The following is a 17,303-nucleotide window of genomic DNA, read 5'->3' as shown; positions in this document are numbered from 1 at the left end:
GACTGCTAATCCCTTAATTTCATCTTCTTTTATTTCTTCTAGGCTCCCTGCTTTGTTGACCTGGGAACGTGATCCTCCCACACCAAGTACAGCATAGTTTGTTAATTTGACCATGTGGATCTTCCTGTGACCTACTCAGTTAATTTTCAGAGCAAAGTCCTGCAAATGGCCCCAAGAGGCTTGTTTGGAAGAGGATCTGAAGAACTAACCCCAGCTGATAACGCACGATCTCCAAGGAATCCAGACATTGCTGATGCATTTGCTGGGTTATGGATAAACTGGTCCCAGCAGTTGCATCATGCCCTGAGGCTCACAGATAAGGAACATCTGAAAAGCATTTGGAATGTCTCCACCAGTCAGACTTAGGTAGATCACATGATGTCCACTTTACTCATGCATCCTGTTCTGCCTAATTTTAACCGGTTAACTTGGCACAAGCTAGAGTTATCTGGGAAGAAGAACTTCAGTTGAGAAATGCCTCCATCAGATGCATGTAATACATTTTCTTGATTGATGGTTGCCACGTGAGCCTCACTGATGCTGGTGCCACACCCGGGCAGATGATCGGGGGCAGATGGTTCTATAAAATGCAGGCCGAGCCAACCATGTAGAGCAAGCTAGTTAAGCAGCAACCCTTCATGGCTTTTGCTTCAGTTCATGCCTTGGATTTCTGACCTGATTTCCTTCGTGATGGACTCTTAAGTTGTAAGCAAAAATAAGTCTTTACTTAAGCTACTCTTGGTCATGGGGTTTAACACAGTGATAGAAGCCAGGTAGACCACATCCCATCCACATGCCATCCTTGAGGACTGTAGCAACAGTTGTTAAAATGATTAAGAAGTCTCGAGGCTTCTGAGATGGGAACCTGCGGTCTTTGGGTGGCAGAGGTGAATTTTTCCCTTGGTAGGTCTTTATCCTACAGTCAAGGGCTTTGTAACTCTAGAACAGTCAAGTTGGATAAAATGTTGTCTACCTTAAGAGATTATAATTATTGGAAATCACCCCTGTACTTAGATCCAAATTCATACATTGGATACAAATAGCCCCAAATAAATACATATTCGCTCTCTGTCCTAGGTTCAGAGTCTCAGTGTTATGTGTAGGTTTATTAATGAGGAACATTAATGGTTATAAGAAGTAAAGACAGAACATACCTAAACCAAACATAATACACCAGTACATCGAAAGATTTTAAAAGAATCATTAGGCTAAGGCTGGGAATTTCAGGAATATAGTCTCTTAGATATTTATTGTAATCTTCAAAAAATAAAACAAGATAAACTCAGAGAACAAAACCACTTTCCATACAGAATTCACACATAAACTAGATACCTAACAGAGCACGTACCATTTTTTACACAATTAATTTCAATAGTAATAATAATAATTTCACAATGTGAATACGCTTTATAGCTTTAAACTCAGACGAGAGCTTCTGTGGACACAGGAAGAGTCACGATACTTGCTATGCAGCGGTAGTTTTCAACTAAACATCACAATCACTATTAGAAAGCATTAAATATTGTCTCAAGGAGAGTTCCACAGTGTCATCACCAGGAAGGAGACCAAAGTAACTGGTCACAAAGGAGAGTCTTTCTTTGTGCATTGTTCAATGTCCCTTAACAAAACCAGAGCTACAGAAAAGTCTGAACTCATATCTGCCTGGGGGACGTCAGGTTAGGCAATGTCTTGTGGTTTGCTTTGTTGGCAAATGTCTAAATTAACTGCTCTAAAGTGGCTTGAAAGCAGTTGTGTTTTGTGGCTGAGCTGAGGCTGCTCGGTGCAGGGGGATACAATGATGTAGCTAGCAGCTTGCCTTCTCCAAGGAGATCAGAATGCAGACAGCTAAGTTGGGTAATTTGTGGGTTTCAATCTCCATAGTTGCTAACTCTGCCACCCTTCCACTCACAGGGAATGCGGTGTGGCTTTTTGCATTTGCATACTTGGCACAATCTCCTTACCACCTCATTCTTCCCGGGATCATGGCCCTGCATAGGAGCCACCCTTGACTCATCTCGTTATTATAATTCTCCATTTTTTGGGCTCCTATATTCTACCATAGTCTACCACTTAGATTGCACCATCTACTTTTACCATACTTCTTCCGTGTTGGATTCCCACAGTGCTGAGCACATGGCCATCAGTGACCATGTGACAACAAATGAAACATTTAACCACACTCATAAATACCATTCTGTGGTCAGCTACCTATTTCTACTTTGATTTTCCTTTTAATTTGGCACTAAATCTTCGTTATCTCCATCTTCCATCCATCACTTTCACCTCACTTCTTGAGTGGGTTTTGAGAGATGAGTACAACTTCCTACCTGGCACAGTGACATTTGGGCCACATATTGCCCACACAACTCAGCATCACTGAATATGATTGGCACTCTTCATATGTCAACCTCTGGTCAGATGTCATAAATAGAACAGAATGGTTACTGTGTACAGGTAGCCATGGTGTCTGGAACCAACTGCACTCCATTGATTTCAGTGACTAAACCATGCCTCCTAAAGGTATAATGGATTGCTACAATCATGAGAGAAAATGAAGACTGATAAAATTAGGCTTTACCTTAATAATTGATATAGAAAATAGGAAATTAAAGTGGTGATCTAGCTTAACCTTCACATACATATTAACTGTGATAATCCAACTAGAGTTTTAATGTGTGTGTGTGTGTGTGTGTGTGTGTGTGTGTGTGTATAATAACACTCAAAACGGGTTAAGAGTTTGATTGATTTCTCTTTCTTTTATATCAGCATTGTGGACAATTGAGAGTTGAAGGTGGATATAACATTATCTACAAACTAAAAAGACACTGATAATGCTAAGAGATCCCAAGGCTGACATTGCTGAGCTTGCAAACAAAGAACAAGATTAAGCAACAATAAAATATATATATACAATACAAGAGTGGAGCATTTCTGCAGACGGAACATGTGATCAACTTTCCTGAGGAGAAAAGGTGATTTCTGGATATGCATATTCTTCTTAGGTATCTAAATTAGCTGCTTAATACACTCTTGTACGAAGATTAGGGAAAATTCTGAGCTATAGAGGTGAATACTTTTATAAAACAAACTCACAGCATTCTTTCTTGGAAATGAAGCCCACAATTCTAAAAGGTAAAACTGACAATGTGTTTTCAGATACTAAATGTTTGGTTTATAAATGGAAAAAAAAAGATACTTTTCAGTAGGCACAGAGGAGATTCCCATGGTGCCAGTAAAATGTTTACTGTATAAATTGCACCACTGGACAAATACTACTACAAGAAATCATTTGAATAAGCACATGGCTATCAAAGCAACTCACACATTCATCATAATTCACTTTCACACTAGTTTATATACACTGAGTAAGTCATTAAATATTGCACTTATTGGCCCATGAACCCTCAATTCTGAGGTGTTGAAAATAGAAAACAAATCTATTTTTTTAGAACATACTTCATGCAACATTTACGACATTTCAGTTCTACAAACACCATTAAGTAGTTGTACATTTGGACAATCGAATGGCACCACGTCACATCTGACATTAACAATATATTAACAGGAATTACAGGACAGTTCCCATTCATCACGCTTTCTAGGGATGATGAAACAAGGTGTGGAAAAAATCATCACATCGACACACCAGACAATCCTCAAGCTTCACTTTGACAAGGATTACGGACTCACTAGTAAAATACAGGTCATGCTTACATCCCTGACAGGCCAGATAGACACGCGGCTCATGTGCTATCTGTGTTTATGAGAATAGCATTCATGAACCTAAGCAATCCTTAGCCACAAATGACAGTAATATGGTGATATTTCCACTACATAAAAAAGCCACAGCAACTCTCAGTTGTCCACAATGAAGGAAAAATGAACACAAGTGAATGAAATACACAGGTAGTACACAGCCTCATTTCAGCAAGTAATGACTGATGGAAAGTCCACCAACAACAATTGCTGAGGGGAAATTAAAGGTGAGACTTGGTGACATTCTGTAAGGATAGTGCTTTTAAAATAGCCTAAATGATTTTTTTAAAAATCTGGAAGTATAAAATGACCATGCAAAAATAAAGTCTAACGTGTCCTTAGCTACATGATCTACTCTTAATACTCCACTTCAGGTGCGGTTTTGAGACGATTCATTTCTGTTAGATTCATTTCTGTTACCTCCAATGTTTGCAAAATGCACTTTCTCTTCACCCTCTCTGTTTTAGAAGGCGTGGCCACAGACTAAGCAAACCCACAGGAAGAATTTGTTTCATTGAACTTTTAAGTAAGATGTGAGTTACAGATGGTGCATAGCAAAATGCCCCCTTTTCCCTGCACGGAGAAAGTGCTGTCAATGGGGATTTTCTCTTCACCAAAAAAGATGTCAGTGTTTGCAAGTGTGTGATGAGAGGGGTAGTGGTAGGAGTGTGTCCCAGCTGTAAATATGTCAATACCCTGTAGGAAGTTGTTTTATGGGAGTGCCAAGCATTTTTAGAATGGTTTAAAATTACATTTGCTTATGAAATACCACTAACAATAAGTAGGCAAATTTTATATAAATCCTCAATACTTGTTTCCCCCCATTAGGGGATACTATATGTCTAGGATCTAGAGCCCTTTAGGTGCAGTATAAAGGCAAAGATTTTTTCCCCCATCTGTTCATAAACTTTATCCAAATTTATCTTTTACCTAATTTGTCCTAATTAAACTCAAGGGTGTAAAATAGGTTTACATCTTAACTGATTTCTAGAAATAAAAAAAAAAATCACATACAACATAAATAACTCCAAAAAGCTAGTTTGACCATTGAAAGGTTGAACATACCAAGGAGACTTCTCCATTCCACCGACAGACATCTAAAGTACAGGCAGCATCCACTAACAGGCAGATCTGCGGACACTGGACCATTCAGAGTGAGCAGAAAGGCCTTCTGGGTCTTGTACTCGGGTAGCACCCTGACATACCCCACTCAGAGTGCACACAAAGGAAGTTCCAGGGTCTGTCATGAAGACTAACATTTCGACAAAGACAGTTCCCAGACAGATGGGCAGTTTGCAAGCACACCAAAAGGTATCTGATTAAACATTCCATCATTGCAATGAAGAGGAGCAACGAACAGTGACTTTTCAGTCTAGGATAGTTTGGGTCATGTTTCTAAAATCATTTATGTAACCATTTTTTTTTCATATGCAACTGCTATCTCAGCTTAGTTAAGCTTGATAGAGTTTAGATACATTTTTAATACAGTCCCACACATGCCACACAAATAACTAAAACACCAAAGGACAAACCTAGCCACCCACTCTGACAGATAAAGCATGTCAGTGAACCACTCTGAAGTTAATGCTGTTTAGTGGAAGTTCAGTTAGTAGAAGTTCAGTTAGAATGCATTTTGTTTTAAAATTATTGTCACAGACATAGTTAAAATTAGAAGCTTAAGTTAGATCCTGAAAAAAAAAATGATAAGCTTGCTGAATAAATGAATCTGGGTATGAGTGAAGTAAGTGAAATAAATGCATTTCTAATTGAACACACTGATGTCTTGCATAAGTGTTGCAATTTTGTGGAGTTTATAGTCCACATTTATCAGTACAACTGAAGCATCCTCATAGGTCCTCTAATACAAACTTCAGTACTTATTTGCCTGGTAGCAAGCACTACGAAACTTTTAAGTAGCCCCCAAGAGGACCTTCACAAACCTCTTGTCCCTTGTAATCATTAGACACTCATGCTGGCAGTAGATGCTGTTTAAAGGGGGAAACAATAGGGAACTGAGTCATTGTTCTAAAGTACTTCTTCCTTTGAGCCCCGAGAAGTGGTGCTTATGGTTTAGCTTGCCTTCTTGAGACTGAGGACACCTTGTGAACCTCCCACATCCGTTCACACTTCAAGGTGGCTGCTTAGGCGAAGGGAAAGGGATGAACCAACACCAGAGCTCTGGGGCAGGGCATTCCTGAAGCAATTGGGGTTCGGTTCTAAAAGCTATTGAATGTGCAAGGGTGCCCAAGTGACCACAGAGGAAGGGGAAGACACGCTTAAAATACTAACTTAATTGCATCAGAGACAACAAGAACCGATGTCTAAGACCTACAAATGAAGACAAGTATATAGTTTTTAAACATCTTTTTAGATATGACTTCAGTCAGGTCATTGGTCAGAAGGATCTATGCATACTTAGATTGATGGTAGAAGGTGTAGTGTGTATTCGTACATATGTACGTAGTGGCCAAAGGTTGAAAAATCTTAGGATTACAGTGTTAGAATGGATAAGCTATAGAGCTCAAGGCTTATGGATGTTCTATTATCTAGTTTCCATTTGCCAAATTTGATTTTTACAACCAAGATATCTTGATGGCGTGAGGAATGCTGACTTCTCTCCTCCAGGGTCATGGCGAGAACATGGGCAGCCTTCTCTTTTAGTGACAAGTCTCTCTGGAAATTTTTATTGAATTTTTGGGATGAGATACACTGCAGTGTGGGAATTTCATATCTTAAAATCAGTTTGGAAGATTACGTTTCCATGGGAGTTTGGGAAATAGGTGTGGCATGTTCTGGGGGCAACGACACCAGGGTTACTATTGCCCCTTTGACCACTGACTAGCTCATAATGGTCTAATTTTAGGGTTCCTGGTAAAGTGTATGAGTGGGCACTTGGCTTCAGTCGGTCAGTTTCAACCAGTACTTCAGGGAATTTTCAGGTAAGCTAATGTGACCCTTTCTCTCTACCTGCTCTCAGTTTATAACACACACACACACACACACACACACACACACACACACACACACACACACACCACTCTTCTGAAGAAGCCATTTAAAGTACCTGAGCAAGCCCTTTTACACTCTTCAAATGCATGAAAACAAGGAGGCCCAGGCTTCCTGGCTTTATTGTTTTGTATTAGACTGTAGAAATGATGTTGATGTGTATAGTATTCAACATGGCCACATTCCGGCCCTGGTCATAGAAATAGGACCATGCCATATGAATACATAACTACTGCAAAGAAATCCGACTTTTTGCCCCATGCTTCTCTCTTCTCCGTCACATTAATTTCTATGATTCTTGAATCTAGGTGTCATTAAAATTTAATAAGACATTGGTGTCTTCTTCTCTTTGGTGAGCCAAGGCTTGCTCCTCTGGGTGTCCACATGGAAACTTACCTCTAATTTCTAAGTTTGAAACTAAGCAGACGAAAAGAAAATGTGCACATACTATCCTATCAACAGCTGTGCCAGCAAGCTTGAGTTAAATACTTTCACAACATATTTCTCTGTTTTGAAGGAGGGGTTGGATCTTTTACACAACCACTCAAAAGGAAAAAGTTCACCTAACAAAACTGTCCTGTCCTTCAGGCTGGGCTACCTGATGTCTTCAGAAGATCCTAGCCACAAATACTTCTGGAAGGTAGAGACTCTCCCTGCACTCGGCCCAGAGGGTAAGATTTGTTGTTGGTGTATCATTTCTGTATGGTCTTCAGGAAACCTAGAAGAAAACACTGGATGTTCCAAGTGTCTCTTCTCTCTCTCCAACTGCCATGGCACTTCAATTTTCTGTACCCTTTCAGCTCTGGAATCTTCTGTGTACCTTGAACATATTTATATGATGAGAGCATGCTTTAGAATTCTAAATCCTCTGAAAAACATGGCAATGAAAACGATCTTTTCCTCAGTGTGGGATTCGTGGGAAGGTTACCCAGTTGCCTTCTGAATAGGTGGGAAAGCTTAGCTGTCATTGGAATAGAGAGCAGTGATTGGGAAGCTGGCCTACCTTCTCTGAGAAGGGACCCTGACGGGCATCAAGCCAGTTTCTCTTCCAGCATTGGTGCTGGCTCCAGAGAGCCATGGTGGTGTTTTGTGGAGTGGGACAGGTCTCTTTAAGGAATGGAGGCCACCCAGGCCATGGAATTGTGTGGCTCCTCATGGCACTTCTGTTACTGCACTTGCTGCACAACTGACATTAGGTAGAAGCCTCCTCATGGGTCATTGCTCTCACATAGACAGACAAGGGCAGAGTCAGTAGGAAGCTAAGTCCTGCCGTAGGGTACACAGACCTCGGCTGTTCTTTATGTGGATCCAGTTACATTAATATTACTGACTTGCAAGGGCCTTAGACACATTTCGATTTCATTTTCTTTTCTATTTTTTTTTTTCATGGTAAGAGTTTAAAGGATTGTAGCTCAGGCTTACTTTAATTCATCCTCCTGCCTCAGCCTCCCAGTACCACTGCACCCATCCTCTTCATTTTTTTAAAGAGTTAATACACACTTCAATTATTATTAATAAAAGTGCAATGTATATACATTTCCTAATAGTAAACTGCTCAAACCTCTGATAGGGTCTCCACTCAAGAGCAAAAGTCCCACTTCCTTTTCAGCCAAACTAAGTTCCTGTCATCTTGCCCTGCTCACAGCATACACATACAGGAGGTCCCTAGTCATCACCCATACAAGTGAGAAGCATGATTTGAATCCATGACACAAAAGTTATGTGCAGTGAAATTATAATCGGAGGTTTCAGCAATAGCTTAATTGACCAAAAAAAAAAAATTGCAAAAAAAATTCTAAAAGACAAATAAATAACAAGTTACATGCAAGTACCAGGTGTTTATAGATGAAAGTTCCTTACAAATGTAAGCTCGAATTTGCCACGTATTAACACAGGAAATTGCTCAAGGTTTGAATGCATATATGGGCCACTGACATCAAAGACTTCCTTCAAAGAATTCTTAGGCAGTATAAGTGAAGGCTAATCGACCATTTATAAATGCTATTTCTTGGCCACTGGGGAGCCACTTGGAGCTCCTGGGTGGGAGACATTAGCAGCCACAGTTGGGCTGAGGTGGGGGAGGTGTTTCCTTGAGTCTGGTGCTCTGCTTGGCAGCGGTGATGGCTGGGTCGGTCTCCAAGCTCTCTGACATTTTGTCACAGATGACGTCCACGAGGCGCTCAAAGGCTTGCTTCACATTGATGTTGTCCTTGGCACTGGTTTCAAAAAACTCAAACCCTGGAGAAAACACAGAAACAGTTCCGTCATTTCTCGTTTCGGAAGTTCAGCGGACTCAGTGAGGGGTGTGGATGTGGATGAGGTGAAGGTGGTTTTTGAATGTTAATGAGGTGATGATGGGAAATGCTGTGGTTTAGACTGAGATGGCGGCTGGACATGAAGAGCTCCTCACTGACCATGAACAGAGAGTTATAAAGCGGGATTGGTGATGTTCATCCCATTTGTGGCTACTGGTTCATTTATGCTATCAGCAAGGGCAAAGAGATTTTCTGAAAGTAACTCAAGAGTATCTTTAAGAAGAGTATCATTGGGCTGGAGAGATGGCTCAGTGGTTAAGAGCACTGACTGCTCTTCCAGAGGTCCAGAGTTAAATCCCCAGCAAACACATGGTGACTCACAACCATCTGTAATGAGAGCTGGCGCCCTCTTCTGGCCTGCAGGGATGCGTGCAGGCAGAACACTGCATACATAATAAATAGAACATAGCACTGAGCATTTCTGACAAGATGAATCAATCCCTAGATGGCATTATCATGAGACAGTGGTTGGGGGTGTATACTTGGGTACTATATTTTCCCGAGTCACCCTGGCCACCACAATGTGAATATTGTTCTGCTCGGCCAGGAGACTGCCTCTTCTGCATAAATGGAGCCATACAGTTCCTCCTTCTCTTAGGTTGTTTTGTCTGGCCATCATATAGCACTTACGGTCTTTTCTAAAACTGACATTGACTTTCATTCTTTTCTCATTTCTGCATTCTGTCAGTCATTAGATTCCTTTCTTTCTTTCTTTCTTTCTTTCTTTCTTTCTTTCTTTCTTTCTTTCTTTCTTTCTTTCTTTCTCTCTCTCTCTCTCTCTCTCTCTCTCTCTCTCCCTCCCTCCCTCCCTCCCTCCCTTCCTTCCTTTCTTTCTTTCTCTCTCTCTTTCTTCTTTTTCTCTTTTAGTGGAAGGTTTAGAAAAGACACTGTGCGAATTCTACCGAGAGAGGGATCATGAGGTTCCCATACAATCATGTTATAACTTTTTTCCCCGTCTGTCCAGTTCTAAGAATAGGCTTCATGTCCTGTGTTTAACAGGACACGAGGTGGCGCTAAAGAGTCACAGAAATTATCCCAGGCCTGTTTGAACCTTTTCAACTAGGTGTTAATCCAACAGCCCTGCAGGTCTTCCTATAATGCTGCAAGGATGATCGGGTGGGGGCTGACTTCTCCCTCACCCGTCTGTCTATGGCAGTAAAGTTTTGAATCAATGAGAAAGGAAACAGTAAATTTCAAATGAGCAGCAAAGCTACAAGAGGATAGGAAGTGAGGGGCCAATTCCCACTTCCGGGATGTGCCTGGCTGGAAGCAGCCTCAGCAGGCCGCTGTGTACACAATGTTATCATTCCATTGTTTGCATTCACATTCCACTGGCTGAGCTTGTCAGTCAGTTGCCATGGCAACTTCCCCACTTGGCCTGCTAGAGATTGGTCTGGTCTGCTGGGGGGTGGGAGGGAATGTTGATTTAGGATGTGTTGGGCAGAACACAGAAAGCCTTTTCTAATCCATTCTCAATTTTACACCCTATAAATCCTTCTGGTTACATCTGGTCCTATCTCAGAGGAGACACAAAGATTCAGAATGATTAAATCCAGTGATTTTTTTTTTTTTTAAAATGCCTGGCTCCTGGAACCAAAATAAAAGGAATAGCCAAATACTTCACATCTATGTCCAAATCCCCTTAATAACTAAAAAAACATACTTATTTTCTTAAAGAAAGAGAATTGAAAGAGAAAATGATTTTCATGAGTTACAATTTCTAATTTTTAGACACTGCCATTTGATCAGATGATTAAACCCAAGCTGCCTCTTAGCTGCTGCCCTGATATGATCCGAGTGAGTTATTGCGAGACTTGGGAGGTTAATCGTCAGTAGAGCAACGTTCTAGAAAACAGCCCAAGGTATTTCAGTCCATCTTCGGCATCCATTTCTTTGTTATTGCTTTATTGTCTGCACAGTGATCACGTCATTCTCTTACAGCAGACACTTCTTTATCTACAGACAAGGCCAGGTGGCGTGGGCAATGCTGAATTTTCTAATGTCAGCACAGTCCCTGGGTCCAGACCAAAGCAGGGCAGGCACCCTCTGGACGATGTCAGATGTCATTGCTTAATTATCAGAGCTCTTTTGCTGGCTGTTGTGTGGTGTCATCATCCCAGGATCAATGGAGACGGACATCATTTCAGAAGATCCCAATAACACAGTGGAGATGTAAGATCTTTGGCTGACACTTTGGAGGAAAAAGAATTCTGAATTTGGGACAAAGCCAGGACAAGTGACAGTTTCAGTTCCCCCATCATTTCAGCCAGTGCTTCTGTGACATGCCAGTGTGATTGGGAAAGTGCCCAACTTGAAGTACTGAGCCATTGCGGAAAGGTGTGGATTCACACCCCCCTTGGTCAAATGGAAGTGCTTTGTCTGGACATTAAGTCACTTGATGCTGCTGCTGTGTATGATGGGGACAGTAACATGATCTCCGATCACAAAATCAAAAATGCCCCGAACTACTCCACATTATGGTGGGATCCTAGGAATACGAGGTTCCTCGGTGGAGAGTGTCTAGGAGACCTGTGCACTATGACAACATTCATCTCTCCAGCATGGCAAGAAGGCCATAACAGGATGAAAGTGTGGGGACTACCAGCCCAAGTATTTCGGCAGCCCGCTGTCAAGATGCTAGTTTTTTAAAAAATCCTCATTGTTTTTGTTTATTCATTTATTGTAAATGGTCATGGATGTATGTGAGTGTGCATGTATGTAGCACATCTGTGGAGGACAGCACGCAAGAATCTCATCTCTCCTACCACGTGGGTCTGGGGGTGGAACTCAGGGCATCAGGTTTGGCATAGAGTTCCTTCACGAACAGAGCCACCTGGCTGGTCTGACATTCCAGAGCTTGTGCTATGAGCAAATGGTGGTTTCAGTGCCCACGTGACTTAGGATATTTGCTTGGCCTGTCTTATGACATTCTGACGACTCTCCAATGGGAAAATGTGGGTGAAGGTGTCAAAGAAGCCGGAACATGTGAGGACAGCATCGTCGGTGACAACAAACTGACATTTATCTAGTGGCTAGCCTATCACGGAGAAAATGCTGAAAGCCCTTGGAATATATTTAACTCATTTCGTCCATGAGCAGGCACCATACATTCTTCTGGTTTTCTGATGAAGGAAATGAAAGGCCAACATGGGAGAGTGATTTGTTTAAACATTCCCTTGGTTGGCTGATACACAGTAGAGGGAGTACCAATTGGTCACCTACAGACTTCCCTGCCTTTCCATGGGTCCGGACAAGGGACTACTATTTTGTTGTAGTTAAATGATCACTTCTAGGGTCATTAGTAATTCACAATCACTTTCATTAATGTAAATGATTTGAAGGTGAGTAAATGGACCTAAGAGTGCCACTGACCCAAACAGCACCCGCTTCTAACAATTTAAAGTACCCGATGGGACTGCAGAAGCCACATCTCCTTATGGCCTAGAGATGTACAGCTACCAAAGCTTCTGAAAATTAAACTGCTTTTCAGTGACCAACAGTGTACATCTACCATAAAGCCTGGTGTTTAAACAGTAGGAGCTCAGGATCAAAATCACAGCTTTTAGTATTGTGTTATTCAGTTGTTTAGATCCAGGGGAAATGGGGATTTATCACGAAGCCCAGACTTCTGTGTCTGTTTGAATCACAAAGGTGAGATCTCTCTGTGAGAAGCCATTTATGTCCCATACCTGTGTCTAAGCGTGTTCAAAATTACACCCCAATACAACAACATCACAAGCTCAAATGCTGGAGCCTTTATTCTTGCAGGAGCACCATGGACTCTCTGGTTTTACCTCCCAGTATCTTGGTATTTTTACCTCAGCTACCTCAACATAATAGCTTGTCCTCGGAAGCCTTTCCCCACCGAGATCAGCAGAAGCCACACACCAGTCAAGGAAGCCATCCTAAGGGTCTTAGAAAACCCTGAAGATTGTTTCTAATTCACTGCCGAGGAAAGTGCATGTAAGTTGAGCAAGGTGCCACAGGAAGTCTGGCAGATCCCCTGGCAAGGTTACCCTGTTAGCTCCTCTCCCTGGACACCTGCCCCCTCATGCCCCATGCTCTACAGTTAGTAACCTTAATGCCAAGTGTCTTCATCAGCTGAGCAGTGGACAGTCTCAGTGAACCAAGGGGGTAGAGGTGGGGGGCTGGCCACGCTTTCCTATTCTCCTGTATACAGTGTTCTGCCTGCATGTATGCTTGCAGGCCAGAAGAGGGCACCAGATCCCATTATAGATGGTTGTGAGCCACCATGTGGTTGCTGGGAATTGAACTCAGGACCTTTGGAAGAGCAGCCAGTGCTCTTAACCACTGAGCCATCTCTCCAGCCCCTATTCCTCCTGTAGAAGAACATTTCCAACCATTCTCTGGCAGAGGCAGCTTTGCTCCAAACACAGAAGAGCTCATGCCCCAGCCAGCGCATCCCTGCCTTGGAGTTCTGGGCCTGACCTAGAAAGAACAACTCCTGTACTTTCTAAAACCCACGATGGGCATACCCAGACACTAATTAAGTTCAACCCATTTGTTGTGGCCTCTGTACAGTGGAAGGAGCAGCAGGCTATCTGGAAGGACACCGTTGGTGAGCAGGGGCATCACAAACTCCGGGCCTTGTGGCTAGTGACATGGGCCTGGCTTGCTGCCATGGTTCTCTGTCCTATTTCTTGAAGGTCCTTGGAGCAAAGTTCAGAGAAGCCTTGGACTTTTTCAGACTCCTACATACAGGGAAGCAAGCAAGGCCATGAGGCTAAAAGCATGCTGCTCATGGAGGTGGCTGCCACTCTGCCATGAGAAGCACTGAAATGTCACAGCGCCCTTCCATGGTTGTCCTGTGTCAGCAGTAAGAATCACAGTTCCAATATTGAGTGTTGAACCTTTTTCTTTTTCAGATCTGTCGTCCAGTGAATTTACTCAATTTTGTAGATGGTGCTAAATTTCACATGTTAATAGTTACATCATATAGTAAAACACTATCTTCACTACAGCAGTTTTTTTTTTTTTAATCTTTTTATTCACCCCAGAAAAGAATTCCTGACCACTATGTGGGCTCTCTGACCTTTCAGGTTTGAAAGAAAAATCATGGTAGTGCCCCCTTCCCCTGTGACTTCTAAGACTGTACTGCAAGGAATCATTTCTAACAGGCAATAGTTTACATTCTTGATGCTTTTCCCATCCTATCTTCCATTTCTTCATTGAGTTGGCTGCAGGGTCTCATCTTCACTTTCCTTGTGGAATCAGATGAACCAGAGCTGCAGGCAAAGGCCACTGTGCTGCCAGGCAGGTGACAGTTGGGCCAGAAGTCAGGGCTTCAAAGCAGCAGGACCAACTGTCATATTAGCTGGTCCCATGTTGGGACCCAGCCAGGAGACAGACTTTAGGAGGGGGTGGGAATGAGGGTTTGACCCACTTCCCTGAAGAATGGCCAGAGAAAGCAGCCAGAAGCTGGAACAGGAGCTCGGCCCAAGGCTAATGTTGATAAAAATAGACAACAGCAAAATGGACAGGTCTTTTCATGCTCCGAGTTCTGGTTGCCAGCCAGGCTTAATGGTGGGATTCAGAACATACACAAGGCTCATCATACAGTGCTGATGAATGCTGGCCTACATAGGCAAGGTCTCCTTCCTGCCCTTAACTTTCCATACTCTACTCTAGCCTCCTTCAGAGTCAGGAATACTCAGGCTCCATCACGGATAAGAAAGGGGTTGCCTGAGTTTTCTGGAGCTGAGTCTGCACAGACTGTAGGAATTCCTCATTCTCCATTGAGTAAAACCCACGTTCCATAGGTAGGCATTCACTCTGCACCTTCTCAGGCTCGCCCCAGCTCTCAGGCCTGCACCTACCTATCCAGTCCTCTACCTCTACCAAGCTTGTCCCTTCTACGTCTGGTAAATGACTCAAAGGCTACCCCACTGCGGCTTTTCCTGTATGAGTCTCCCTGAATCCTCCCTGAACCCTACCCTGCATTTTCTTTCCCCAACCAAACTAGAGTTTGCTGAGTGTTGCATCTGCTCCCAAGACTGTTGAGCTTTTAATCAGGATCATCCTGGTATATAGTCAAGTTTGGGGACAATCATTAAACCCTGGCGTCCTTAACCCAATAAGCCAGTGTCTGACATACTTGACAGAGCTTTTCTCTGGCTGACCACTGTCCTGCCCTTCCCGTTGTCCCTGACATGAAACCTGTGTTTCCATTTTTTGTTGTCTTTGCATCCTTCTGTGGGTTCCTTGGTACCTATGTCTGTATCTTTGGTGGGAAAGTGGAAGTTAAACAGAGAAGGGCATCTTTGTTCAAGAGAAAGTCAAAAGCATTCCACTGTTTTTGCAAAAAAAAAAAAATGTTTTTTTTTCTATGGATCCGACAGCCAATCCTGTTGAAATCTCATACTTGGTTGCTTGACTTATTTAATCATTTATGTCACTTGCTCATCCTCTGTAGTCTTTTCAGTTTGAAGTCTTCCAGAAAGTGCTGGGTTCCCTTGGATAACAGCTCTAAGGTCTTACCTGCTGAGCCAACTCATCCTGAACACTTCCAGCTCCCTGGTAATTCTTTTCTAGCTTATATTTGGGATTTAATTAATGTTTTATACCAGTTACAAAAGTTATATAATGCAAAATTCAGCATTCTAGTCATTTTGAAGGGTATAATTCACAGCTTTAGGATAAAATGTTGTACCACCACTAAAATCCAATTCTAGAACGTCTTTATGACACTCAGAAGGAATTCTGCATCCAATGAGCCTGTCACTCTCCATTCCCTGTCAGTCCCCTCTACTAGGTACATTTTGCTCTCCAGTTAAAATGTTTACCCCATATGGGGTTCCCCCTATTCCTGGAAACATTTAATACAGTATCTAGTAGAAGCAGGTGTCCAGCAGATGTTAGCTAATTACAGGATTGATTGCTATTAATTGGTTGAGAGAAGCTGGTAGATTGGAAATGGAAGGGAAGAGATTACTTATTCCTTTTTTCTTTGTTATAAAGTAACTAAACATGTAATTTGTGAGTTATATTATATCTAGATGAAGTTTACCAAGCATGGAATTCCATATTATATCATTTAAGGTTTGCTCTGTGGAGAATTTGTTATATCAAAAACAATTAAAGCATTCCTATTTACCCATGAGGAGAGGTGTTTCTGCAAAATAGGAAGAAGTGTAGAATTGTTCCACTCCCACTAATAACTTTTGCTTTTCTTCAAATTATAAAAACTCTTAAAGTCTAAGAAAGTCAAGTTTCTCTCAGATTAGCTTTCAGAGAGATAAGGGTCATTCACGACGCAAGAGCTACTGTTTGTATGCAAATAAGTGCACACATTTTCCAAATAGAATTTGTTCCCTTAAATCCATCAAACGTTTTCTTTGTAACTCCTTAACATTTCATTAAGCTTTTAATGATAAAGGAGACAATTTCCACCCTAGCCTCTTAATGAACTGTCAACATGAACATTAATAACTGTTTTTTTGTATAGGATTTTTCAATTTGCAATAGCATTTATATGCATTATCAATTAGCAGGTTACATTTTTTTTTTTTCGTAAGAGATGCCCATGAAACAGAGCAGTGAATGTAATACATTTTCAAGCAGCAGAGAACAAACTAACGAGGTTTCATTGTGACATCCGCAGATGGGGATCTTTATTGATCATTGTACTATGTCTTTTACATTGATTTCCCTGCTTTGGGTTCAGACTGTATGACGTAGCACCTTTAGAATATTCATTTCACAGTTGAGAAATGAAGCTATGTCACACCTATGGAAAACCATAGCAAGGATTAGAGTCTGGCTCCATTGGCCATGCTTTTTCCTCCAGAACATTCTTAATGTCTGCCTTACGTCTTCTGTCAGTGCTTAAATATTACAGAATAGCCTCTGTTGGCTTCATAACAACAGTCATGGGGACTCTAAGCTATGCCTTAATGCTCAGCAATTATTATTGGTATATATTTATTTTACAGAGCAATGGCTTTCATAAAGACTTTGTCATGCAACTATATCTGGCACTTTAACCAAATTTACCCAGATAGCAATTCTTAAAAGTCAGAAATTTTTTTCCTAAAATCCTAATCTAGCTCCATCCACAGGCAGCTCTGCCTGTCTAGAGTAAACACAAAAAAGCTATGCAAAACTTCACTTAAATGAATTTCCTTTCTATTGTAAAAATATTCTGAAAATTATAATTAATTCATCTCTTCTCTTGATAGTTTGTATTTAGAAAAAAAATTCTCCAAA

At 41.7% G+C, this 17,303-nt stretch overlaps 1 protein-coding gene across 2 annotated transcripts in view; it reads right to left on the bottom strand.

Annotated features, from left to right (window-relative positions):
- Positions 1-1,221: 1,221 nt before the first annotated feature.
- Positions 1,222-17,303, bottom strand: part of Rab3c (RAB3C, member RAS oncogene family) — a 209,880-nt gene continuing 193,798 nt past the window's right edge. For both annotated transcript variants that reach the window (XM_028884353.2, XM_028884347.2), the window contains exon 5: positions 1,222-9,000. In XM_028884353.2, coding sequence (XP_028740186.1) covers positions 8,813-9,000 — 188 coding nt within the window. In that variant the 3' untranslated portion in view covers positions 1,222-8,812. The remainder of the gene's footprint in view (positions 9,001-17,303) is intronic.

This window comes from Peromyscus leucopus, chromosome 11, assembly GCF_004664715.2.
Source record: "Peromyscus leucopus breed LL Stock chromosome 11, UCI_PerLeu_2.1, whole genome shotgun sequence".
In the NCBI taxonomy this organism is placed as follows: domain Eukaryota; kingdom Metazoa; phylum Chordata; class Mammalia; order Rodentia; family Cricetidae; genus Peromyscus; species Peromyscus leucopus.
Note: the sequence above shows the minus strand (reverse complement) of the source record. Positions and strands in the feature narration are given on the sequence as shown.